Source organism: Sorex fumeus, unplaced genomic scaffold (genome assembly GCF_029834395.1).
Source record: "Sorex fumeus unplaced genomic scaffold, SorFum_2.1 ptg000008l, whole genome shotgun sequence".
Lineage (NCBI taxonomy): Eukaryota > Metazoa > Chordata > Mammalia > Eulipotyphla > Soricidae > Sorex > Sorex fumeus.
Window position 1 is genome coordinate 79,214,894 of NW_026606065.1, and position 26,276 is coordinate 79,241,169.

The following is a 26,276-nucleotide window of genomic DNA, read 5'->3' on the forward strand; positions in this document are numbered from 1 at the left end:
ATGAACTTTCTATGGAATTTTTATAACTGATCACGAATTGCAGAAAGAAGTAGGAAGGCTCACAACCTGGAACTGTGTTTGAAAGTGGCTATGGTGTGATTATTGTGGCATATTGTGGTATATTCATTCAATATAATGATACCTAGTTATATAACCACCAGGATGAGGGTGGCATCTGTAAGCTGGCATCATGTTGCCAAGGGACTCTTGAATCTGTCCTACTTTCCCCGTTAACACTGGGTAAAGAACAACTGGAAACTCAGGACCAAATTCCTAGCTTTACCTCCATCATTCCAGGAAGAAATTGAGTAGCTTTCAAAAGGCTCTGTGTGCAGTGTGTAGACCCAAACAAGTAATGTAGAATGCCAATGAGAATGCCACTGCAACCTTTAGTAAGAGACTCTGGGGACAAAAGGAATAAAATATAAAGCCCACAGAACTTTGGGACAAAAACACTATGAGTACCTCTAAGATTTATTCCCTTCTCTGCCCCAAGTAACTCCAAGCCTTCTGATAATGTTAGAGTAGTTAGAAGGAATTTTGCATTCAACTAACCCTGTCTCCATTTTACAAAGAAGATCATTCTAGGGGCTCTAACTAGCAGTAATTCTCTCAGCTGTCCCAAAGTTTTGCATGAAAGATGATTCAGCAAATGTTCTTTCGAAATGACTTTGCTGGGTCTGGGGAGACAGCACATGGGTTAGTCCAGTGAACCATGTGCCTGACCCAGGTTTGATTTCTGGTACCCCATGGCCTCCTGAGCATCAGCAAATGTAGCCCTGGAGACCTCCAAGCACTAGCAGGCCTAGCCCTAGAGGCATCTGTGCTCTGCAGGATGGTTCCCAACATGGCAGGATGAATGAGCCCCTAGATTGGTTAGCTCAGTGTCATTGAGAGTGATCCCTGGGCCCCCTGAGCACCACTTTGGAGTCTCCCTTTTCCCACCTCCTCAAAATGACTTTGTTTTCAAGATACCAAATACTTATACATGACCTGAACCATAGTCTACTTCTTGATTGCTTAGAACCAAGGTCTATTCTTGCCTGCTCAGGTGTATTTTATCCAATAACAATCTCCTTGGGGACACGGCTCAAAAGATAGAGTGCAGGCCTTGCAGGTGTGAGGTCCTGGGTTCATTCCTAGCATCACCTGTCTCCTCCCTAGCTCCAAGGACTGTGGCCCTGGGGCCCCCAGCACCACTGGCTCTGACATTGAACCATCGGGGCTGCAGGGCTGGGGAAACCCCACCTTTCACCTCCTGGTAGTGCTTTGAATCATTTTTCTCTATATATAGAGTAAGTCTTCTCCCCAGGGCCGCTTCTGCCCCAAGTTGCGCTCTGCAGTCTTTGGGGGAAAAGTGCAGGGGAAGACAGGGGAGGCGATTCACAGCCAGACTCTGAGCTCTTCTCTCACTGCCTCCTGGATCTCGCTTGGGGTGGGTGACCACAAACCAGGGCCTACACCTCGCTCCTGGCACTGTGTAGACTGCTCCCCCGCCCTGGGATTGGTTTCAGAAGCTGCGGGGAGCACAGCCCACAGAGCCCAGCCTGTCACCAACTGAGAAGTCCGCATGTCTGCCTCCCCACCCAGCAGAGTCCCATGATGTCTCTGCTGTCCATCCACTCACACAGTGCCATTCAGGGTGTGGCACTGAACAAACCTCTTATAGGCACAGCAGGCAACCCAAGCTGGGGGAAAGTTCTGGAAAGTTCTTCCATTGCCTTAGCACCTCTAGGGATAAGGGGTAATCTTTCAAAAATTACTCTCCACTGCATATTCAACCACAGAGATTTTTTTTTAATGTGGCAACTTCTATTTTATTTATTATTTTATTTTATTTAAACACTGAGATACAGTTTCAAAGTTGTGCATGATTGGGTTTCAGTCATACAATGTGTCAACATTTGTCCCTTCATCAGTGTACACATTTCCCACCACCAATGTCCCCAGTTTCTACCCTTCCAACCCCATCCGAATCTGTCTCTTCTGCAGACACTTTTCTTCTCTCTCTCTCTCTCTCTCTCTCTCTCTCTCTCTCTCTTTCCTTCTAGGTTTTGGGGTTTTCAATACAAGAATACAGATAGCAAAATGTTATCATGTATATCCCTTTGCCTACTTTCAGCTTTCAGCACTCAGTTCTTGTCCAAAGTGATCATTTCCAACTATTACTGTCATAGTGGTCCCTTCTCTATCTTAACTGCCCTCTCAACCACAGAGATCTTAAGCTCCAGAATTTACTCTGCCCAAAGCTCAAGGGATCCTCAATATAACTTTTCACAGAGCTGAGTAATCTTATGGGCCAATTGGTTAATTACTACTATTCAGTGTGAACAACATTCACTCCTTCCCATTTCCTTTACAGCCCGTGCAAAGCACTGCTCTGGTTGCTCATATTCACACACACATGGCAGTGTGGGGAGGTGCCACAAAGATGGAGATTTCTTGAAGCCCACCTTGAGATATCACGTTTCAAACACGACACAGCAGTTAAAGTGCCCTTCTCCAAAATGGTCAATACATGGGGGAAAAGGTTCTGAAGACCAAAAAATAAAAATGGGGCCTGGAATGCAGAAAGAACTCTTTCCTTGCAAATATGAGGTTCTAGGTTTGCTCTCCATCACCACATATGTAGCACCGTAGTGCTGTAACACTGTCCTCCGTTGTTCATCGATTTGCTGGAGCGAGCACCAGTAACGTCCCACAACAAATTGTGAGACTTGTTGTTACTGTGTTTGGCATATCGAATACATCATGGGGAGCTTGCCAGGCTTTGAAGTGTGGGCGGGATACTCTCAGTAGCTTGCCGGGCTCTCCAAGAGGGATGGAAGAATTGAATCTGGGTTGGCCACGTGCAAGGCAAATGCCCTACCCACTGTGCTATCGCTCCAGCGCACCACACATGCATGTAAAATAAATAAGTATGTAATTAAAAAGAAACAGCTAAAAGCAGGAATGCAGATCACAAAAAATTCCATACAAAGAGCAAGAAATGAGCATCAAAGCTTATCAGAACATTAAAAGAGCAGGCACCTAAATCAAGCCCTGCCAGGAAATTATTCAGACGGTTCAGACTCTTGCTTGACTGAGGAGAATGTAACTGGACACAGCAGCAGGGAGGGGACAAAGGTGCCAGCTTGGCAGTGGGGTGACCTCAGCTCTTACCAGGCTGTATAACCTCAGGCCTGCTGGCCCCACTGACCAAGCGTTTCTCATCTATAAATTGAAAGCAAAAGAACGTTCACATGCAAAGTCCCCAAACTCTACCTACCAGCTGACACGTGTGTGTGTACTTCAGAGCAGGTATATTTCAGATACTCCTAGAAATAAGGGCAGAGCCCACTGTCGCCTCAGCCCTGAGGGCGAGGTCCTGCTGACTTGACTCTGGAGGCATGTAGGCATCTCACAGCCCTGCCTGGGCCCTCCCTGCTTTTACCTGGGCAGTGAGGCAGTCCACAGGTATACCCCTTGCTGACCTAGCCTAGTGCCCACGGCTCAACTCCTGCTCGCGGGGAAGTGGCCACCTTGGCACGTGCGCTCCACTCACTTGGGGGTGCACCTGCAGCTTAAGCCATGCCGATCCAGATCCAGTTCACTATGAGCTTTCAGCCTGTAGGTAAAGTGTCCCAGAAAAGAGAGCCATCACCTACTATTTTCTTTAGAAATATCCAAATAAGGAAACCCTGCAACCTCTCTGGTGTCTCATATCCCTACTCTGTAACCCAAATCTTTTCTGATAGGATTAAAGTTCCCTCTCACTGGGGCTAGTCTCAGAGGGACTTAGAGAAACTGCTCCTCTCACAGAAATCCTGTCACATGTCTTGATGATGGCTACCAGTCCTTTCCTTTTAAAAAGGAATTCTTTCAGTCTGGTTTTGGGACTGATTTAGAAGTTGTTTTTTTGGGGGGGGTCTTCTGCATTGTGCTGTCTTCTGAACATCCCTTCAAGGAATAAATATAATAAAAATTACAGCTATGGAAATGGTTAAGAGATACACTGCTGCCATAAGTAGGGGCTTCCTGACTTTTTAATCTATTTTTGTTCTCTTAAATAATTTTCTGAATTCACCAAGGCCAGGAATATACTTCAATAGGCTAATCATAAACATAGCATGTGGGAGGCTCAGATTAAATCCCTGGAACTGCATGATCCTCTGAGCACCACTGATGGTGACCCCCAAGCACCAAATGGGAATAGCCTATGAGCACCACAGGGTATGGCCTCAACACCAAAAAACTAATAAAGGTCACAGCATGTGCTTGTCTGACCCTTCTTCTATAACAGAGTGAAATGACATCCCAGTTCAAGGACACATCCAACATCCCAGAGCTCACTGAACATATATATCTCTGGGACTGGAGTCCAGGCCTGCAACTTCTCTTTATTATATAAAAAGATCACAAAACCGAGAGAAAATGCTGCTCTTTAAGTAAGATACTTAAATACTTAAGGTATTCAGCAAATACTTCCCCATGATTTCAATTAACTTATGACTATAATTTTCTGCCTGTTTCCTGCACTTAAAGAAGGACTCTGTCTTAACATGATACTCTCTATGTTGATCCGCCTATATGAATATTTCATGACTTCATCTTTTCTAACAGCTGCATAGTATTCCATTGCGTAGATGTACCAAAGTTTCTTTAACCAGTCATCTGTTCTCGGGAACTTTTTTTCCCCAGATTTTGGCTATTGTAAACAGTGCCGCAGTGAATATACAAGTGCAGATGTATATTCTACTATACTTTTTTGCATCTCTGGGATTTATTCCCAGAAGTGGTATTGCTGGGTCAAATGGGAGTTCATGTTAAGTGAAAAGAGTCAGAAAGAGAGGGACAAACATAGAAAGAATGCATTCAGTTGTGAAATATAAAGTAACAGAATGGGAGACTAACACCCAAGAATAGTAGAGATAAGTACCAGAAGGATCACTCCACAATGTAGAAGCCGGGCTCACATGCTGGAGGAAAAGGCAGCTCAGATAGAGAAGAGACCACCAAGTAAAGGGTGCTAGGAGGACCCACTTGGGATGAGAGATGCGGGCTGAAAGTAGATTACAGACCAAACATGATAGCCACTTAATACCTCTATTGCAAACCACAATACCCAAAAGGAGAGAGAGAGCAAATGGGAATGCCCTGCCACAGAGGCAGGATGGGGTGGAGGGGGCAGGGTGGGGGTGGTGGGAGGGATGCTGGGATCATTGGTGGTGGGAAATGGGTACTGGTGGAGGGATGGGTACTAGATCATTATATGACTGAAATGCAAGCATGAAAGTTTGTAAGCCTGTAACTATACCTCACGGTAATTCACTAATAAAAATTTTTTAAAAAATTTTTAAAAAGTTAAAAAAAATGAACTCAGTCTAGGCGTTGAAGAGGTCCTGTCTAGGTCTTGGGTTACAAACATGTGCAAATGCTTTGGATGCTTTCTAGGTTACGAACATGCACGCAAGCACTGGGGGATCCCCCTGTTTCGTCTGTAGATTGATTCATCTGTGTATTGACTCTGGGCTGAGCACTCAGGCCCTGTGAGGTTCCTTAGCGACCAGAAAGCAAACAGATTCAAGTGGCTCAGCCTGAGATATGACAGCGTTCAAAAGATAAAATGGCAGGTTCTTTGATGAATACTAAAATGCCCCTTTCAGACTGCCCCAACTCTCAGCCTGGCTGCAGAGTCCAGGTTTCTGCAAGGGGGTGGGCAGCTGTGGGAGCCAGCTGGTGCTTCCTACACTGAGTACTGGTTCCCAGCTCCAGGGCACATCTCCTGAGGCCACACCCATCATCTCTCCGGGAAGATTCAGAACCCACATGCGGTGCATCAGCTCCCGTTGCAACCTCAGGTGCACAGTGGGAACTCTGAAAGTGATGAGGACAAGGACAGATGAACCCAGAAACAAATGATGTATAAAGCCTGAGAATTCAGTCCCCTTCTCTGAGTTTACCCCTAACACACTTGGGTACAGAGATAGAGAGATAGTACAGGAATTAAGGCACTTGCCTTGCATGCGCAAACATTCAACTCCAGGTACCATGCATAGTTCCCCAAGCACCTCCAGGTGTGATCAGTGATTCCTGAGCATAGAGTCAGGAGTACTCCTTGAGCACAGCTGGGATTACTGCGCATCTTACTGACTTACGAATGCTTAGAACAAGACAAGCAATGCTTTACATTTGCAGAAACCCCTTTGCTGGAGAAAAAGACTTTGAAGAACTGATTTGGGGGAGTCACGTGTTGCGAGTGTCTCCCAAGTCAGGGTTTCTTCAACTTTTTCTCTTGAAATCCCCTTCCACCTGAGATATACAGCATGGAAGGACTGCTAGCAAGCCCTTAGATTCAAATTGCGATTGATTTTGAATGCATATTTGGTTCTTGCTTATGAGAAATGTTTTGTGTTTGCCAAATGTTTTATGATACAATCCCCTAGTGGGATCAGGTCTCACAGTTTAAGAAGTGAGGACCCAGGCACCTTTCATTTTTCAAAAAAAAATTTATTTTTTTTAATTGAATCCCCATGAGATACACAGTTACAAAACTGTTCATGATCAGGTTTTAATCATACAGTGATCCAACACCTATCCTTCCACCAGTGTACCAGTGTTCATTTCCTACCACCAATGACCCCAGTTTCCTTCCCGCCAACCCCCTTCCTCAGTCCGCCTCTCTGGCTCTTTGACAGGAACTTTCCTTCTCTCTCTCTCTCTCTCTCTCTCTCTCTCTCTCTCTCTCTCTCTCTCTCTCTCTCTCTGTCTCTCTCTTCCTCTCTCTCTCCTCCCCCCACCCCCCTCTGGCGCTATGGTCTGCAACACAGATACTAAGAGGTTATCTATTTTCAGGACACAGTTCCTCTCCAGAGTGATCATTTCCAGCTATCTTTGTCATAATAGTCCCTCCTCTATCCCAACTCCCAGGAGTCTTTAAATGGACCCATTCAGCATACTGTGGGAGGATTTCATCCTGAGATAGTAAAGCCCAGAGCTTGGTTTCTTCCAGCTGTTTGTGTGAATTCTACTGAGCCTGGTCTGCTGGGGTCTGCAGTGGGTCTCTCTATATCTGACACTTGGCCCAGGGCCGTGGAGGTGGGAAGAGATCACCCAAGAAGCCAGCACAGGCTGAGAGGAGGTAGAACCAGTTGGATTGTTCAACATTATGCACAATGAAATACTATTCAACTACAAGAAAAGACAAAGCAATCATGCCATTTGCTTCTTATGTGGATGGAACTGGAGAGTATCATGCAGAGTGAGGTGAGTCAGAAGAAGGGGGCAGGCGGAACGATCTCTCTCAAATGCAGGATATAAAGAAACAGTAGGGGAATAACAAAAACCCAAAGGCAACCGGAGTTGAGCATGGGCATGGTCTTTAGTAGGAAGTTTATCAAAGAATAGTAGGGAGGATAGGATGGGGGATGGGGGAAACACCTAAGGCACTGGTGGAGGGCAGCTGGCCCTCTGGAGGATGGTGCTGGAACGTTTTATACATAAAACCCAACGAGTAATAGTATTGTAAATCACGGTGCCTAACATAAAATAAAGGCTTGCTCTTCAAGTCTGAGTTCTTTCTTGAATATGTATCTTGTTTGTTTGTCCATATATTTCTTTGCTTTATTCCGCCCTGAAGAAGCCTACTTTCTCTCTTGGACACAATCTTCCTCTTTCTCCCCCCTCACATTTTTCTAAGCAAGTTTCATTCAACAAAAACTATCTTACTTCACCAATAACAGCAGTAACAATAAAGTGGGAGAGGGTGGCGTCAAAGAGTATCAAGAAGGACATGGGAAGTCTTTTGGAATGGGTGATGGATTTCACCTCCATATAATTTGTATTTATCTAGGTAGACTATAAAATTTACCTGCCTGGTTGTTAGATGTGTGTTATTAAGTAAGTTCAAGTAGTGATCCATATATTTTCTTTTTTCAAAAACACATCTGCCAAAGTAAGCTATGTTGTGTATGGTGCAGAATCCGTTGCTGGTGACAAAGAGAGAAGATGGTCTTTGAGGCCAAGCAGAGACACTTTGTCTCTGAGACATAGGTAGACTTATTAGATCCAGAGGAAGAGGAAATTCACTTTCCCCTGGAAAGACAAACAAGGCCCCTTAGAGGAAGGAACATTTGGCCTGGATTTCCACAGTGATTGCTTAAAGAATAGCCTTTGCATCATTGCTGTAGGATGATTGATCCCTGCTCTTCCATAGAGCAAAAGGACAAAAGGAGAATAGCAGTTAATGTTGACAGAGTGCCCTCCCAGAGCTCAATGCCCTAAATGCCTGGTCATGTTTCATGCTTGCCACAGCCCCATGGAGCTGACAGTTGCTCCTGATACAGAAGGGAGCTAAAGTTTAAACGACCAGTCCAGGGTTGTACTGGTTGTACTACCATGAGCTGAGCACCCATTACTACATAGATTCTTTGCCGTCAGCCAGCAGGAATGCACAAGGACAAACCTTTCTTTGGCCACTGGCGCTGTCATGCCTGTATCTCAAGTTTCTTTGTTCTCATCAGAGCCCTTCATCTCTGACCTCATGTTCCTGCAAACACACACGCTCTTCTGGACATTTTCACTCAAGACTGCAGCTCTTCCCAGGTCAAACTGAGAAGTTGGAAATGTCTCTTCAGTTACTTAACATCTTTTTGTTTGTTTGTGTACCACACCCGGTGGTGTACTGGGCTTGTTCCTGGCTCTGTGTTCAGGAATTACTCCTGGTGGTCCTGGCAAACCCTACGTGGTCCTAGGGATCAAACCTAGGTTGGCTGAATGCAAGGCAAGCATGCTACTCACTGAACTATCTCTCCAGCCCCAAGTTCTTTAATATTCTGAGGGAAGGTTTAGGAACAGGAACACCACCAGATTGGGTCAGGCTCCTCTTTCCTGTTGTTCACTGTTCCTGGTGACAAAAGGGTAGCCTGGATACCTGACATCCACTGCCACCTGAGAGAGCACTGACCTTGAGCTCTTGTGTGAAGAGATAAGGATGAAAAATGACTTGTTTGTTCATGGGAGATGCACAGTCCCACAAAGAAAACTGGTTCTGTCTTTTTAACAACTGTACTACACAAAATTCTTTAAAGGTATTGTCCTCAGGGCATAATGGGCACAGAGAGAAGGGGCCATTTCTCCAGCCTGGAAGGCTGGAGAAAGCACATTGACCACCAAAACCACATCTAATGAAAATATCCTGCAAAGTTAGGTAAGCAGGAGAGGGGTGTGTGTGTGTGTGTGTGTGTGTGTGTGTGTGTGTGTGTGTGTGGCGTGAGGGGAGTTAAACAGGGGAGACAGTTCTAGAGAGAGAGAGACTGGGGAGGTTGGGGGGGGGGGGGGAGGTTCCTTTCCACAAGGAACACATCAGTGAGCAAAGCTCTCCTGGTCATCCTGAAGTCAGGGAGTGGTGCTGACTTCAGGTAATACAGCTGCCACTTCTCTTTCCACAAAAAAACCCTATTCAGCCCAGAAGTCAACTCAGAGAGTTGTTGTGAATGTAGCTTCCTCCTTGAATCACCGCTTCCCGTCCAGGAGAGAGAGCCCTGCCAAATGAGAAGAGAACTGGTTGTGTTCAAGTTAGGAAAGGGAGGTGGTTACAATGTGAAATCATCCCACAAAGTCTCAAAGTGAGTAAGTGACTACTCCAAATAGAGAAGTAAGTCCCTAACAGGCTTAGTTGGGTCTAACTAACTAAGGAGAAGCACAAGTCATCTGACATTTCAACCCTTGTTCTTCAAGCCTTTTGACGTCTGCAGACCAGCAGCTATACCAAGGCGGTTCTTAGTCTTTCTACGGCTGTAGCCTGGCACCAGTGGTCAATGAATGCTGAATTAAACAACAGGAAGACTCTTGTAAAAAGCTTGAGCTGCAACCTGTGAAAGGAACTTTACAGCTAGCGTGAGTGAAGAGAGAAGAGGAGTTTCTTCTGTGTGTTGCAAGGATGGCAACTTTTTATTTTTTAATTTATTTTATTTGATTTATAGTACTTTAATAATGGTTTCTCATGGATATAATTCCAACACTACACCCAACACCAATGTACCTACCTCCCTCCCCCAAGGATCCCAGCCCCTTCTCATTTGGCTTTTGTGACTGTGAAGATGGTGCAGAACACTGGAGTTTGTGGAAACCTCAGGTTTGATTCTCAGCACTGCATGGTCTCCCAAGTACCACCTGCAATCACCCCAAACTGTGCCAAGTACTTCCACTACTCACCAAAATATTAGACCACATAGGCACACATACATATGTAGAACTGTAGAACTGTTCTCCTGTTGTTCATCGATTTGCTTAAGCGGGCACCAGTAACGTCTCCGTTGTGAGACTTGTTACTGTTTCTGGCATATAGAACACATGGATCACATAGACCACATGATGGGTAGCTTGCCAGACTTTGCCATGCGGGCAGAATAGTACACAAAGAATTAGGAAGCAACATATGATGGGGAAAAGATGCTTGATTTCTTACCTAATCATTGCTATACTTTTTGTACATGCTACCAAATTTCCATGAGTTTTAGGGTCTTCATATGTAAAAGGGATTTGTTAGTAATGCAGTCACAGTACTCACTCCATAGAGATGAAATGACTAAGCCTGGAGGGAAGGAAGGAAGGAAGGAAGGAAGGAAGGAAGGAAGGAAGGAAGGAAGGAAGGAAGGAGAGAAGGAGGGAAGGAGGGAAGGAGGGAATGAGGGAAGGAAACATAAAGAGAAAAAAAGAAGAACAAGAACAAACTAAAAACGAACAAGAAAAAACTAAAGTATTCACAAAATTATCTTGGGGAAAAAAATCAACTTCCACTATAAAATGTATGGAATATTTTGTACAGTTCTCTCTAAGTTCCACATACTTGATAATATGTATGTCCTGAAGAAAGGGGAAAAACCTAGATCTTACACCTGTGCTTTATCTTCAGATGTTCTCAGCATGGCTTGCTTTGACTTGCTTTGACTCTTGCAGCACATTTCTCACTCGGAGTCTTTGAAGTCAAGGTTTCAAGGGTATGACAGAACCGGTGTATTACCAGTAAAAAGTCAAAAAGAACCTGAATATTGGCTGATCTCAGGCTGAGTGAGTGGTCAAGGGGCTCTGGGCTTAGTCTTAACTGGAAAGTACCTTTTAACAGTTGAGGAAGTGTGGTTAGAATGAGAAAATATCAAGTCATTTTAAGAAATGCCTTGACACACTCAACATAAAGCATGAAAAGAAAAGAGCTTTGTTATATATGAAAAAGGCAGTTGACTATGGCACTCTACTGAGATGTACTGACTGTGGACTAGTTCTGCCTGTACTAATTCTGTATGTGCCCTCACTCCCTGGTCTGCAAGGCACTTTATCTATTATAGTCTGAGCTGGAAAAAACACTGAATCAACGTGCAGCAGATATGTGTATATATTTACAATGACAATGGAAATTTCTTTTATTAATAATGTGACCTCATTTTCGATCAGCACCTTGGTATATTGTTTTAGAATCTCTTAGAGATAAAAAGAAAAAGGACAAATTCACTCATACAAAAACATGAACCTAAAGATAAATCAAAGGGGGGTGAGAGATAGTACAGGGGATAAAGCACTTGCCTTTCCTGTGACTGAACTGTGTTTGATTTCTAGAACAGAGTGTAGCTTATGGTTCCCTGACCACTGCCAGGAGTGCTCCCTGAGCACAGAGCCATAAGTCAGTCCTGAACATGACAGGACGATTTGCTCGAGCGAGCCCAGTAATGTTTCCATTGTGAGACTTGTTATTACTGTGTTCGGCATATCGAAAACGTCACGGATAGCTTGCCAGGCTTTGCCGTACAGGCGAGATACTCTCGGTACCTTGCTGGGCTCTCCAAGAGAGGCGGGGGAATTGAACCCGAAAATATTACATGACTGAAACCTAATTATGAACAACTTTGTAACCATGTATCTCACTGTGATTCAATCTTAAAAAAACTTATATAAAACAACTAAAGTAAAGCAATGTAAACGCAAGCACATAAAATGTTAGAGAATCAAAGAAAAATATTCACAACTTGAAAGACAATAAAGGAAGGAGAAATCTGAACATGTCCTCAGAGGTTACCATATTATTCCATCTTTCCAAAGGGAAATGTTTTTGTGTTTTGCCAAGAATAGAATCCAGTTCTCCTGCAAGCAAGACATGACTTTATTGTTGTGCTACATCCTTGGACTAGAAGAAAACTTTTAAAATGTTTATAAGGCAATGTAAGTGACAGAAATTTTATTTTATGTTATTAGGAGGAAAGGGGCGGAGGAATTGAACCCGGCTTGGCCGAACCTTGCTGCACACAAGGCAAACGCCCTAATGCTGTGCACAGCGGGTAGGGCGTTAGCCTTGCATGCAGCCAACATGGCCGACCCGAGTTCGATTCCTCCACCCCTCTCAGAGAGCCCGGCAAGCTACCAAGAGTATTTCGCTCGCACAGCAAAGCCTGGCAAGCTCCCCGTGACGTATTCGATATGCCAGACACAGTAACAAGACTCACAATGTTACTGGGCCTGCTCGAGCAAATCGATGAACAACGGGAGGACAGGACAGGAGGAAAGGGGCTAAACAATACAAAACTGCACACTCATTGATTTTCCTCACTTTTAACTTTGCTCCTGTTACATTAGGCACAAGTATTTCACTGTTGTTTCTCCAGGTGAAGGTAAGGTGAGCCAATGATACCAATGATACCATGTGTGTCAACAAATGTTCCACTTGAGGCTAACAAAGATGCAATGCTCATTCTAAATGTTGCCTGTGGGGTGGCAAAGAGGAAGAAGGTGAAAATGTTATACAAAAACCTTCATATAAGAATTGTTGAGGGGGTGTCATGACTGGAAGTGCTCTGGAAGTGCTGGGGGCATGTGTTTCTGGGGATCAAAGCATGTACTCCAGCCTTTGAGCCATATCCCAGCCCTTGTGTAAGTTTTTCTTTCCTTCAAACATTTGAACAAACAATTTAGATAAGTTTTGGCGATAATTATTAGATGGAGGAATAAAAATGTAGAGCATTATTTAAATGTAAAATGATTATTTCAAGCATTCGTTTCCCTCTTGAAACTATTAAGCCAAAATAGGGATGTGATCCAGGACTGGCAAGTGGAGGACCTAGGTTTGATCCCTAGTAACTCAGGAGAAAAAAAAATGGTGTGGGGAGGAAGTCACATAGAGATTGCAATTCACATGCATCATTAATTTGCCTACTGATATTTAAGATCTTGGCTTTGACCTTTCTGCTTATTGGGAACATAATTCTCTTTTCCAGTTTTGCTTGCTCAGTGTGTGTGTGTGTGTGTGTGTGTGTGAGAGAGAGAGAGAGAGAGAGAGAGAATGAGAGAGAGAGAGAGACTCTGTCTACAGTACATCTAACTGATGCAGAATTAAAGCAAGAATCAATGCTGCAACCACAGAGCTGTGGCTTTGCTAGTTCCTCAATTTAACATCTTAGCTTTTCCTTCCGCCAGAAACAACTGACCATATTTGAGAAATTTCTCAACTGGGCTGATGCAGCTGCGGCTCTGGAGTTGACCAAAATTTATTTTAACTAAATAGATCACTTTTAACCTCTTAAAATTAAACACCTTAAATTGTTTTACTTGAAACTACCTTTCATTTTTTTCCACAGTGTTGATGACCTGATACTTAGGCATTACCATATAACTATAAATATGTGTGCTTAGGTATGAGTACTAAGTGATTGAATTTATTTGAGTCTATTGCTCACAATAATTAGAGAATGTGAATGTCATCTGACTGAAAGTATTCTTTTTAAGATTAAGAACTTGTCAAAGCTTTTGAAGCTAGTGTTCATGTTGTGGGAATAAAGCTTATACTTTGCTTAGAAACCAAATACTTAATCCAATATGTAAAAGGGTTGAGTTAATACTGATGGTGATCATAGATAAGAGTCTATTTAATGTCAGTAATTATAAAACAGTTGTATTTATTTAGAATACCTTAATATTGGGGGCTAAACTCTCAGACTTAAATCAAAATAGGAACCATAGACTGCTGGCTACTTATTTCAGAAAGCCTTCTGGAATTGGGAAGTTAATAAGAAACTTATTCAATTATAGAAAATTAAACAAAATAGGTGAATATATTAGCTTGCCTTCAAGTATAAAGTTTATGATAATAATTACCTCATGGTTTTATTGGGAAAAATTAGCATTTCCATTTGGTTAAAACATTTTAGAAGATGCCCTATTTATTTATTTTCTTTTTTGGGTCACACCTGATGATGCACAAGGGTTACTCCTGGCTCTGAACTCAGCAGTCACTCCTGGCAGTGCTCAGGGGACCATATGGGATGCTGGGAATCGAACCCGGGTCGGCCACGTGCAAGGCAAACGCCCTACCCACTGTGCTATCGCTCCAGCCCCAAGATGCCCTATTTAAAGTGAACAGTATATTAATACAGCTATAATATTAAAGTGATACATTGAAACTCCTGTTCCACACACCATAACTCCTCACTCCCTCCATAACTGCATGCAGTATCTTACCAGATAGAAGATTAGGAAATCATTAGGAAGACTGATGTAATAACTGAAATTGACACCAAAACAACAGGAACAGTCTAGCTTAGAAGGAAGTTGAATCAGGAGACAACTGAGGGAAGCAACAGAGAAATGCCAGCCATGGAAACACAGTGGGTATAGCAGCTGCAGGGAGGTGCCCCAAGATGACCAGCATCTCGCCAGGAGGTCTTAGAACTTCATAATCAAACATGAACACTTGCATTTAAGAAGGGCACTGACATCTGACAAGCAGGGACATTAGAAACTCTTGGAGTTGGTGGACAGTGATTAGTTTAATGTTCATGGACACAGATTCTGATTATTCTTGTCGAATATGCTGATGGAATCAATTATTTCATTTCATAGTTCTGTTGAGTTGGGAAAGAGCAATGCGTTTCTCAACTGAAGCCAAATGGCCCTCCTGTGCAAGCAAAGGGGGCACATGTGAAAATCTCAAAAATGGAGAGGGGACCATCGTATAAGAGTAAGAGGCCAACTGGTAGAGTGTGGAGTGGGGGAATCACAGGAAGGAAACAAGTCAGAAGGAGGACATGGTCTGAAAAAGATTGAGAAGCAATGGCAAAAGTGCTCATTGAAAGACGGGTTAATGAAAGCAATGCTTTGCTGTAAACTATGCTACTAGTCATAAAGTCCAATGCCACTACCATTTTTGACTTTTCACAAACTCTCAAGGGATATTTTAGGGCCCCGGATGTGGCTCAGAGGGTGAGCACCTACTTTGCAGACATGTGGCCGTGTGGGGCAGGGACCAAAAGAAGGTATTTCCTGTAGTAGGGTTTAAAAAGTGGGCGGGCACTTCACAAATAAAGAAGAAAGCAATTAGAGAAACAATTGGAGCGAAAAGAAGTGAAACGGCATGGAACTTTCTAGTGGCTTGTGGTCATTTGTGCCCCAAATGTTTGTGGGGTGAGAGGGAACAGCTAGAGTAAAGGAAATGATGAGAGATAAGGCTGGGATATGGTTGAGACATCTTTGTGAAGGAACACAATTCTTTAGTGAAATTATACATAAACTGAAAGAAGAAATGTCATTTGATGGCAAACATAATATAGTGTACATGGATGATGATTTACAATGATGAATACCTAAAACCAACATAATATTACAAACTGATGTTGCTTCTATTAAAAAATTTAGATGAAAATAGTTCTGCATTCTTTTATTACATAAATCTCACAATTATGTCTGTTACTGGTTTAAAAAATTGAAGTTAAATATTAGACTGGAGATGTGGCTCAGTGGATCTTGCATGTGCCGGGTACTGAGATCCACCCCAGGCAACACACACACACACACACACACACACACACACACACACACACACACACAGAGCTTCTGAGTTTACTGCAGATTTCTTTCTTCTGTCTCTGTCCCTCTTAAAATTGTGAGTACCAAGATCTCTTCAAGTCAATTTTAGAAATGTAAGTCTTTAATTATCTATATCCGGAATACTATGTTGGCATGGACTGGAAATCCTGGCTCCACCCATGACCAGCTACCCTATGACCATGGGCCAGTTCTCTCAGTAATCTAAGACCACTCCTAAACTCTAAAGCAATGGAGAGTATTCAATGACTCAATGCTGCAACTCATGAGGAGAGGCTGCCCCTAATAAATACTGACACATATTAAATGCTATGATTTTGTTTCCTGTCCTCTCCAGTTTAAAGAGATACATTTGAATGAGACCTGACTTGTTGGCCTTCCACTTCAACCCAGGATTCAAAGGAAGACTTAAATGTGAAGTCAAAACACTAAAGTTATTTCCCAAAGTCCTGATTGTTTCGAAGTATAATTTATAAAGGTGATCACATCTTAAAGTGATATAGAAAAGCACCTCTAGGAATGCTGATGAAAGCCCCACCCCCCGCCCCCCAGGACAGCTCTATTGCTTTCAGTTATGCTGGTTGATAGAGTGAAGTCCAGACTATTTTTCCCTGGTGAGACTGGGCAGCTAGGATAAAGGGGAATAGATAGTTTATAACATATCAGATTGATGCTTTGACAACTGAAACTCGATTTCACCTAAGACATATTTTCTACTTTAATTTAATTTTCTCCTGTTTTTTTTATTCCTGTTCAAATGTAAGAAAAATAACATAGGTCATTCATATCCTGATTTATTTTATCCTCATTAATATTTTTACTTAGACCAGGAGCATTTTTAAAAAAACTTATAGTTATTTCTCCTCCTTAAGCCCACATTTTTCGCTAGTTACAAGCTATTTAGATGATGCATAAAATAATCAACTCCCAGAAATTCACCTTTATAGGTAACGCCATTCAAATGTGCCTGTGCAGATGTTTTTTCATTAAATAGAAACCAGTAACTTATATATAATTGAAACCAATTATATATAAAAGTAAAATCAAGATCACTTGATCACTTGACTTCCCGTTAATCGTCGATTTGCTAGAGCGGGCACCAGTAACGTCTCCATTTGTCCCTGTCGCGTGCTAGTGTAATATCAAGACGTCCTGAGTAAATAAGCTGCCTTTATTTAATGATTCCTTTATTTTTTTTTAACTTGCCCTGGGGAACAACTTGAGAAAGAGTTGCTATCCTTGGTTAAGAAGAATTTGGTGGTGCAGAGATGAGGTCTGGCTCAAACTAGAACCTATGTCAGGTGTGTGGAGGTCCTGGCTTCTATCCCCAGCACAAGCCCTGTCCCCAAACTGGTATTCTCTTTTAGCTAACAAAATAATCCATTTCCAGTCCAAATGGCTTGACGGTTTACCACTGCTCAGAGGTTTTCAGTATGCTCAATGATAATCACAAATACACCTGATACAACAAGGTCCAAAGCCTGATTCAACTAAAGTTTCTGAAATAAAAATCACCACCTGATAGGAATGAGTAAAGTAGAAATTTCATCCCTAATAATAGGCATCCATATGGTCAAACACCTAACAAATTGTTCAGACTATTGTACAGCAACAGGACCATTAACCAACAACACAAGTCACTTTTATTGTTAGAGAAATTACGGAGAAGAGGCAGCATCTAAGTCCCTGCGGTTCTCAGCACATCCATTAAAAACCCTTGGCGCCAAAATCACTCCAATACCCAGAGTCAACTCAGCGCCACATGACTCACAAGGCCAACACAGCCACTAGAGCCCCTCAGAGAAGTGTTTTAGAAAAAAACAAAACCACGGGAGCTAAAATTAAACTGATCCCATTAGACCAATGGGGAGAACAACTTAAATGATCAATAGGCACTTTCCTGAAAACATTTAAAAGTAGATAAAATCACAGTAAATAGCCTCCTGAAATAAAGTGATAGAAATAAATCGAGACAAGGTCTGGTGTCAAGGTGGGGTGAACCCTGGTTCCGTGGGGGTGGGGCATTGGGCTCATTGTGGATCTTAGAGAAGAACAAACCCCAACGGGCTGAGGGACCCGCCCTGGGATGCTCACTCAAGTTGGGTGAGTCTCTATCAGTCACACAGGGCAATCCGGGTCCCAGGTTTGGTGAGATGTGCTCCACGAGGACCCCACAAGGCCGCAACCATGGTCCACAGAAACAGTCCTGCCCCACAAGCAGTGTCGAAAACATGTAGAAATGATCAGAAAGACTTTTTAAAAAAAAGGTTTTACCTTGCAGAAAAGCTGTCTTCAGTGGCAGTGGTGTGACTCCAGAAACCCCTTCGTTCTGATCTGCAGAACAAGTGTGTCAACCCCAGGCTGTGGTCACAAGGCAGGAAGTGACTAGAGTGACAAATCACCAGCCAGGGAAGAAATAGATTTTGTCTTTATAAGGACATTTTACTTAACTTTTTTTTTTCATGTCCCCTCCCCGGCAGAAATCACCTGACGAAACAGGTCACACTGAAATTCAGAAGTCCCTTACCACTTCCTCTTCACACACATTACTTCTCTCTCCTTCCCTTTCTGTACTTGCTGGCCCTAGCACCAGGACACTGAAACCTGTCTGATCGCAGAGAGGAAGAACAGGTCGGCCAGCTAGTTGCCTGTACGCCTTTCTCTGGTTCCCATGGCAAAAAGTAAAGCCCGGTGCCTAAATACTTACCATAAAGACAAACAAATTATTCCATTTTCAGTGAGAGCCCAGGAAAAGGCGGCAGAACACCTGGAGCAAACAAGCAGAATTTCCTTGGGAAAGCTCCGCCCCAGCCGAAACCAAACCTCTCCTAAAAGTCCCCTAACAATGCTCTTCTCAGAGCAAACCAAACAAAGTGATCTCCTCTAAGGGTGCGGAGGGCCTGAAGAGGAAGGTCACTATATTATTTACTTATTCTTTTATTTATAGAACGCTATGTCTCAGGATCTTGTTAACCCAATTCAAGATTTCAATTATTTAGACGTTTTCTATAAAGAGCACTTGGAGATGACACAGGCAGTTGTGAGTGTTAAAGGGGTAGATCAGTTCCCTCCCACACACCAGATTTTATTTTGGAATGCAGACTTTACAGACCTGGCAAACAAAACAAAGATCAACACCTTTATTCTATGCCTAAAGCCCAGATGTGGAGGGTGAGAGCAAATTCCCACCCCTGTAAGTGCTCAAGTGCTCACAGTCCCTGGGGAGGCTGTGCAGCACTCTAGAAAGTTTAGGCTGCACATTGAGCACACTGTTCCCCAAATCATTGGGAACAGAGTGAGCCCAGCAGCTGGCCTGCTATTAAGAGGACATAGGTCTGGACTCCTGGTCTTCCTGACTGTGAGCTAAAATTCTTGCTACTCCCTTCACTTCTGTATTTTCCTAGGGCCCCAGATCCCTACCAGCGGGTAGCAGTGCTCAGACTGGCACGGGAGATGCTCTCCTCACCCCTAACCCTCCCTCTCTTTCCCTTTCCCTTCCTTTAAAATTTTTTAAATTTTGTACCTCCTGTGCTGTGCTCTAATCTTCGATAAGGGGGCAAGAAAGTGAAATGGAGCAGGGAAAGCCTCTTTAATAAATTGTGCTGGCAAAACTGGACGGCTACATGCAAAAAAGTGGGCTCAGATCTCTGCCTAACGCCATGCACAAAAGTAAGATCGAAATGGATTTATGACCTCAACATCAGACCGGAATCCATAACGTTTATTGAAGACAAAGTTGGCAAAACTCTCCATGATATTGAAGTTAATGGTATCTTCAAAGATGTCACGCCACTGGCCGAGCAAGTGAAAACAGAGATAGACAAATGGGACTATCTTAAACTAAGAAGCTTCTGCACCTCAAAAGAAACAGTGACCAAAATACAAAGACAGCCTACAGAATAGGAAAGAATATTCACCAAATACACATCCGACAAGGGGTTGATATCAAGGATATACAAGGTACTGGTTAAACTACACAAGAGGAAATCACCCAATCCCATCAAAAAATGGGGCAAGGAAATGAACAGAAACTTTCGCAAAGAAGAAATCCGAATGGCAAAAAGGCACATGAGAAAATGCTCTACATCACTAATCATCAGAGAGATGCAGATCAAAACAACAATGAGATATCATTTCACACCACAAAGACTGGCCCACATCTACAAAAGCAACAGGTGCTGGCGCGGATGTGGCAAGAAAGGGACCCTCCTTCACTGCTGGTGGGAATGCAGGCTGGTCCAACCCTTTTGGAAAACAGTATGGACGATTCTCAAAAAATTAGAATTTGATCTCCCATTTGACCCAGCTATAGCACTCCTGGGAATATATCCCAGAGAGGCAAAAATGTATAGTCGAAGTGACATCTGCAATTGTTTGTTCATTGCAGCACTCTTTAGAATAGCCAGAATCTGGAAAAAACCTGAGTGCCCGAGAACAGATGACTGGTTAAAGAAACTTTGGTACATTTACACAATGGAGTACTATGTAGCCGTTAGAAAAGGTGAAGTTATGAAATTTACATACAAGTGGTACTACATGGAAAGTATCATGTTAAGCGAAATGAGTCAGAAAGAGCGGGATAGACACAGAAAGATTGCATTCATCTGGGTAACATAAAGCAACAGGAATGGCTGAGATTAGTACCAGGAATTTTGCTCCATGACTTGAAGGCCAGCCACATGTGCTAGGTGAAAAGGAAGCTCAGATAGAGAAGAGAGCACCAAATAAAGGGTGCTGTGAAGACCCTCCCAGGGTGGGAGAGACATGCTAAAAGTAGTCTATAGACCAAACATGATTGCCACTCAATGTCTCTCGTGCAAAACACAGTACCCAAAAGAATAGAGAGAGAACAAGGGGGAATGCCCTGCTACAGTGGCAGGGTGGGACGGGGGGGGGGGATGGGGGGTGGGAGGGATGCTAGGACCCGTGGTTGGGGAGGATGGGCACTGGTGGAGGGATGGGTACTTGATCATTGTATAACTGAAACCCAAGCACAAAAATTTATAAGTCTATAACTGTACCTCATGGTGTTTCACTAATAAAAAAAAGATAAAAAATAAATAAATAAACTCATACATTTTCATGATATCAAAAAAAAAAAAAAAGGCCAGGGAGCTCCTTCCAGTGATACTTGGCTAACAGGGTTGGACCATTCAATGCCTGGCAATGTAGGGTTGCTCGTAGCCAGCAGGGCTGGTGGCCACCGGGGCCATCCCAATGATACTAGAGGGCACTAGAGATACCCTGGGCACTGTTCAGGGGAGTTGGGTGGTGCTGGGGATTGAACTCAGGGCCTCACACAGACAAGAAAATGTTCCAAGCCTTTGAACTGTCTTGCTGGACTTGGATAGTTGCTGGATACTTTCTTCGCTCCTTCGGTTTCTCCCCTAGAAAGTGCTGCCTGAGAGGCCCAGTGTTAAACCAAACTGCTTGGTCTATCTACTCTTCAGATGGTGGTCTGGCAACTTCTTGACCCAGACTCCACAGGGGCGTTCTTGAGAAACGTGACCTTGGATCCTAGCACCAAACTACCTCTGGTTGACCAAGTATCACTAGGAGGGTCCCCAAACTCTAAGATCTTGGGATCCTCCTTTAATCAAAATAAAGTTTGTTTTTTTTAAAGGTATGATGGCTTAGTAGGCAAGCATCATCCCTAATTCCCATAAATTAGGCCTTAAGTTCGATCCCCAGCACTACACACCCACAAAATGTTGAAGACGTATTCACTGTTCTCAAGCAGTGCAGTCTTTTGTAGGGGAAAGATCAAGTATGTAGTTACATGAGAGCTGCCAGAAAGGGGAGGTAAAGGCAGGGTAATGATGAGGCAGGGGCAGATGTGAGCAGGGGTGACGTGTTTGGATGGAAACCTGCCGAATGAGGTCTCGCAGTTAAAAGGACTTAGGATTCCAGACAAAGTCTATATTGCAGAAGATAAAAGCCACTGAGCTGTGCAGCCACCCACTTAGAGACGTCCTCTTCTCTGGCACCGCATCAAGCCCACAGGAGCCACCTACCACCACCACCAGTGCCCCGCATCTCTTTATCTGCCTCTCCTGGCATGAGTCTGTCGGAAGGTGGGCATTTTGGTCTTAAACCAAGACTTGCTCAGAGAGGAGGATTTTATCTCTCCATGCTTAGAATGACTTGTACATTGTGATAACAGGCATAACACCATCTTCGGGTCCTTCTATTATTGTTATTTCCTCTATAGGCCAAGTACCCCTGCTGGCTGGCACCCTCGTGGCCTCTCCTATTCCCCCTCCTGATGACCACATGCCTCCCCTGCTACCTGCCTCACCCACATCACAAGGATCTAGGTTTTGCTTTCCTATACCCACACCCCTCTCCCCTGGTCAATCCTCCCCCATGGCTGCTTCAAAGTTCCACAGCCCAATCTCTTAGAGCACATCAGCTGTGTCTCTCATGCAAATAAAATCTTGGACCCGAGGGCACAAAACTACCTGACCTGGCTCAAGTAGAACAAGGAGACCTTGGTAAATGGGATTGGGCAAAAAGTTAATAGCCCTTTCCCAGGAATTGCTTTGCTGAGGCGACGGATATGTTAAAACAAAATATTGTGCAGGGGCTGTGGTTGTGGTTTGGGAGAGACCACTCTGGCACTCTCATGTCCTTGAGTGCAATACCAGGCACCACATGGTAACTGACCCTGTGGAGCCCCATCCTCCTAACAGCAAGGGAAGAAAAGGAGAGAGATGAATTTGCAAAAGAACAACAAGCAGAAACTATCATATACGTCCCTTTGGTCTTCACTAGCCATGTGCCTCCAGGGCAAACAGCAGAGTTTAAGACCATTTACATGGAAGAAATGCACAGAAAACTCCTCATCCTCCAGGTCACATGTCCTGATGATGACCTTAAGGCTCCATTCTGTTTACTCCAGGACCTACATCCAGTTTTTCAAGAAACAGGTAAAGCTTACCCAGTCCTTCCTTCTACCAGTATCAATACTCTCTAGAACAAAGGAAAAGCGAGGTGGATCGACCTGGGCATTGCTCCTACCTTCCCTGTACTCCAGGTGGCAAGAGAAAGTCTTTCTCTTCTTACAAAAGCTGGTATGACAACATTTGATTTTCTGGCACATGGAGCAGTAGGCTGGATTGTGAAGTTTGCCTATGGAAACACAACTTCTGGAAACTATAAACATAAGTCATTTGCCTTCAAATTGCTTCTCAGAAGTGCTTTAATATTAAATCACTTTTATGAAATCCTGAGAGTAAGGCATTTTAACCCATATATGAGCTCTTTTCTGAATGCATCAAATTACTCATCTTAATATTAAAGATATCACAGACTCCAAGAATTAGACAATTATTCCAAATTATCTCCTTTTCCTGAGATTCTTTCTAGACTCCTTGCATCCAAGAGACCGGATCATTTTGATTGAGATAATCCAATCTGTGAAGCATCCATGTCCTTATTTACCCTCTTCACTCAAGTCACCTTTACCATCTTCCTTTTGTGAGTTTTTTTTAAAATTTTTGGGAGAAAAGTTGGACCCACACCCAGCTGTGCTCAGTGATCACTCCTGAAGGGACTCCAGTGCTGGGGATGGAACCTGGGACAGCTGCATGTAAGGCAAGAGGCTTACCCAGTTACAACTGCTCTAGCCTGTCTTTTTAATCTTAATGGATGAGGTTTTTCTCTATCCTTTTAAGGTCAACAGATCCTCATTTTAATCTTTTTTTTTTTTAGTTGGGTCTTCCAAGCAGTATTCAAGAGGTCTGGGGATCACTTCCAGGGATACTCAGCTAACCAGACCATGAGGGTCAATGCTCAAACCCAAAGATGCATAAATAATCAGACTTGAGGTAGCAGGAACCACCAGGGCTATGGATATTTGGGATCATTAGGGCCAGCCCAGTGGTGCTATAAGGGGCTTCCAGGACCACACTCAGCAGTGCTCACCAGGTTCTGTGGTGCCAGAGCTCAAATTTCAGTCCCAGGATATTAAAAACATATGTCTCTGACAGGTGCATTATCTCCCAAGACACTAATTTTTTTTAATCTAAAAAAATTTTTTTAATTTCCTGACACTAATTTTTTAATTTCCTGAAATATCTCACTTTTTCCTAGATCTTGGGGCAGGAGTGTGGAGGGCGTTGGCCTTGCATATAACCAACCCAGACTCAATCCCTGGCACCCCACATGTTCCCCCGAGCACCACCAGGAGTAATTCCTGAGTGTTGGGCCAGGAGTAATCCCTGAGCATAGCTGGGTATAGCCAAAAATGCCAAAAAAAAAAAAAAAAGAAAGAAAAAAGAAAAGTGCATCCTAGATTTTAAGTCTTTCTAACATCTTTAATCTCTTACATTCCACCAACTTCTCCTTTGCACAAGGGAGCAAAGGAGCAAATCCTTGTGGGATTTGTTTAAAGGAGAAAAATAACCAATTCTGCTGTATTCTATTGATAACCTGTATGGCTTTTAATGGTTAAGGAATGAAAACTATGAAAGTGAGCCCAGGCCCTCTGAAGAATGTTCACTGTTGTCACGGACACAGACAGAAAAGGCAGGGCTACTCAGAACCATGGCAGAGGAAAGTAGAGCACCTGTGGGATGCAGGTCATCCTTCCAGACACCAGGTGTGGGAAGCGTGCAGAGAGATCAGGGTAGTGATTGGGATAAAGGTGGCAGCTGGTTGTCTGCAGTCAAACCCCAGCTTGTCTGCTGCACAAGCAGTGACTTAACAAGACAGTTTCATTTTCCAGACTTTCCCCCTCAGAGGTATAGAACAGACTATTTTATTGTGTTGGTGTAAGTATTTAAGTGAACAAATATTAGAGAATATAGACCAGTGCCTGACACATAGCAAGCTCTGAAACAGACCTGTCACATATTTCTTTATTGGTCACAATAACCTATAAATCAAGTGTTATTATTATTTTCTTCAAGATTAAAAATAATTGTCTTTATTTTGTGTGTGGGGGGAGGGGGGATTCACACTTGACTGTGTTCAGAGCTTACTCCTTGCTCTGTGTTGAAGGATCACTCCTGGTGCTGTTTAGGGTGCTGACTATAGGTGTGTCAGGGCTTGAATCTAGGTTGGCTGCATTCAGGACAAGCGCCTTACCTGTTGTATTATCTCTCCAGTCTTTTCCAATCTTCAAATAAAGATTATTGAGACCTTACTGACATATCACAAAATTTCTTTCTCTTTTCTTTCTTTTCTTTTCTTTTTTTTTTTTTTTTGCTTTTTGGGTCACACCCGGCTATGCACAGGGGTTATTCCTGGCTGTACACTCAGGAATTACTCCTGGCAGGGCTCAGGGGACCATATGGGATGCTGGGAATCGAATTCAGGTCGGCTGCGTGCAAGGCAAACGCCCTACCCACTGTGCTATTGCTCCAGCCCCACAAAATTTATTTCTTAAATAAAATCTTTAGGTGTTTTTTTTTTCAGTGTATTTGGGAGAGAGTGGGGCTTTGGGTTACACCTAGCAGTGCTCAAGAGATATTTTTGGCAGTATCTAGGGGACTTTATGAAAAACCAGGTTGACCACATGCAAGACCTTAACCCTTGTGCTCTTTCCAGATATATTTTCAATACACTGACAGAGTCAGGCAACCATTATAATACATATTTCCACATCTTATGTGGGGTGCTGGGGATCAAACCAGGGTTGGTTGTGTGCAAGGAAAATGTCTTAAACCCACTACCTTCTATCTAGCCTTTGTTTTGCTAACTTTTGAACATTATAAAATGTAACTTTTTTTTTTTGCTTTTTGGGTCACACCTGGCGATGCTCGGGGGTTACTCCTGGCTCATGCACTCAGGAATTGCTCCTGGCGGTGCTCGGGGGACCATATTGGATGCTGGGAATCGAACCTGTGTTGGCCACGTTGGCTGCGTGCAAGGCAAACACCCTACCCGCTGTGCTACTGCTCCAGCCCCAACATGTAACTTTTTAAATTGCTGAATGATTTAATGAAAAGGATGAAGATCTGAAGGAGGAGTTTGAAAGGAATAGAAAACATTCTTTAGCCACAAGACAAAATCTCACAGGGGAAAGCAAGCAAGTCATGTCTAGAACTGTGCCAAAGGCGGAGTATAGCAGAAACTTGTGCTGTGAGTAGAAGGGAGAGGAAAGGTGCAGAAATAAAAGGCTAACTGCAAGGCCCCAGGTTTGGTCTCTGCTCCTGGAGGAAAAAAGAGTGGGCACATTCTACACTGGAATTACTACATCCCAACCTGGGGAGTTCAGTTCCTTTTTTTCTTTACTTCCACTTCATGGAATTTTCTCCTTCCTCTGGAGAAGTCTTCATTCTTTCCTAAATGTGTTACCATTTCTCTCTACCCTTTTAATAAAATTTCTTTGCTTCACTAAATAAGGAAAATAAGAGGAGGAGGAAGAGGAAGAAAAAGAAGAAGAAGAAACGGAAGAAGGTGGAGAGGGAGAAAGGAAGAGGAAAAAC

General features: G+C 43.3%; 2 protein-coding genes across 3 annotated transcripts in view; one reads left to right on the forward strand and one right to left on the reverse strand.

Annotated features, from left to right (window-relative positions):
- LCP1 (lymphocyte cytosolic protein 1) overlaps positions 1-26,276 on the reverse strand; it is a 101,865-nt gene that overhangs the window by 45,081 nt on the left and 30,508 nt on the right. Inside the window, exon 2 of one of the 2 annotated variants that reach the window (XM_056109766.1) lies at positions 18,118-18,204. The exons of the other annotated variant lie outside the window; for it this stretch is intronic. The gene's annotated coding sequence lies outside the window, so the exon portion shown is untranslated. The remainder of the gene's footprint in view (positions 1-18,117; positions 18,205-26,276) is intronic. 2 annotated transcript variants of the gene reach the window in all.
- LRRC63 (leucine rich repeat containing 63) overlaps positions 3,571-26,276 on the forward strand; it is a 109,989-nt gene continuing 87,283 nt past the window's right edge. Inside the window, exon 1 of the mRNA XM_056109005.1 lies at positions 3,571-3,613. Within this exon, the coding sequence (XP_055964980.1) occupies positions 3,571-3,613 (43 nt within the window). The remainder of the gene's footprint in view (positions 3,614-26,276) is intronic.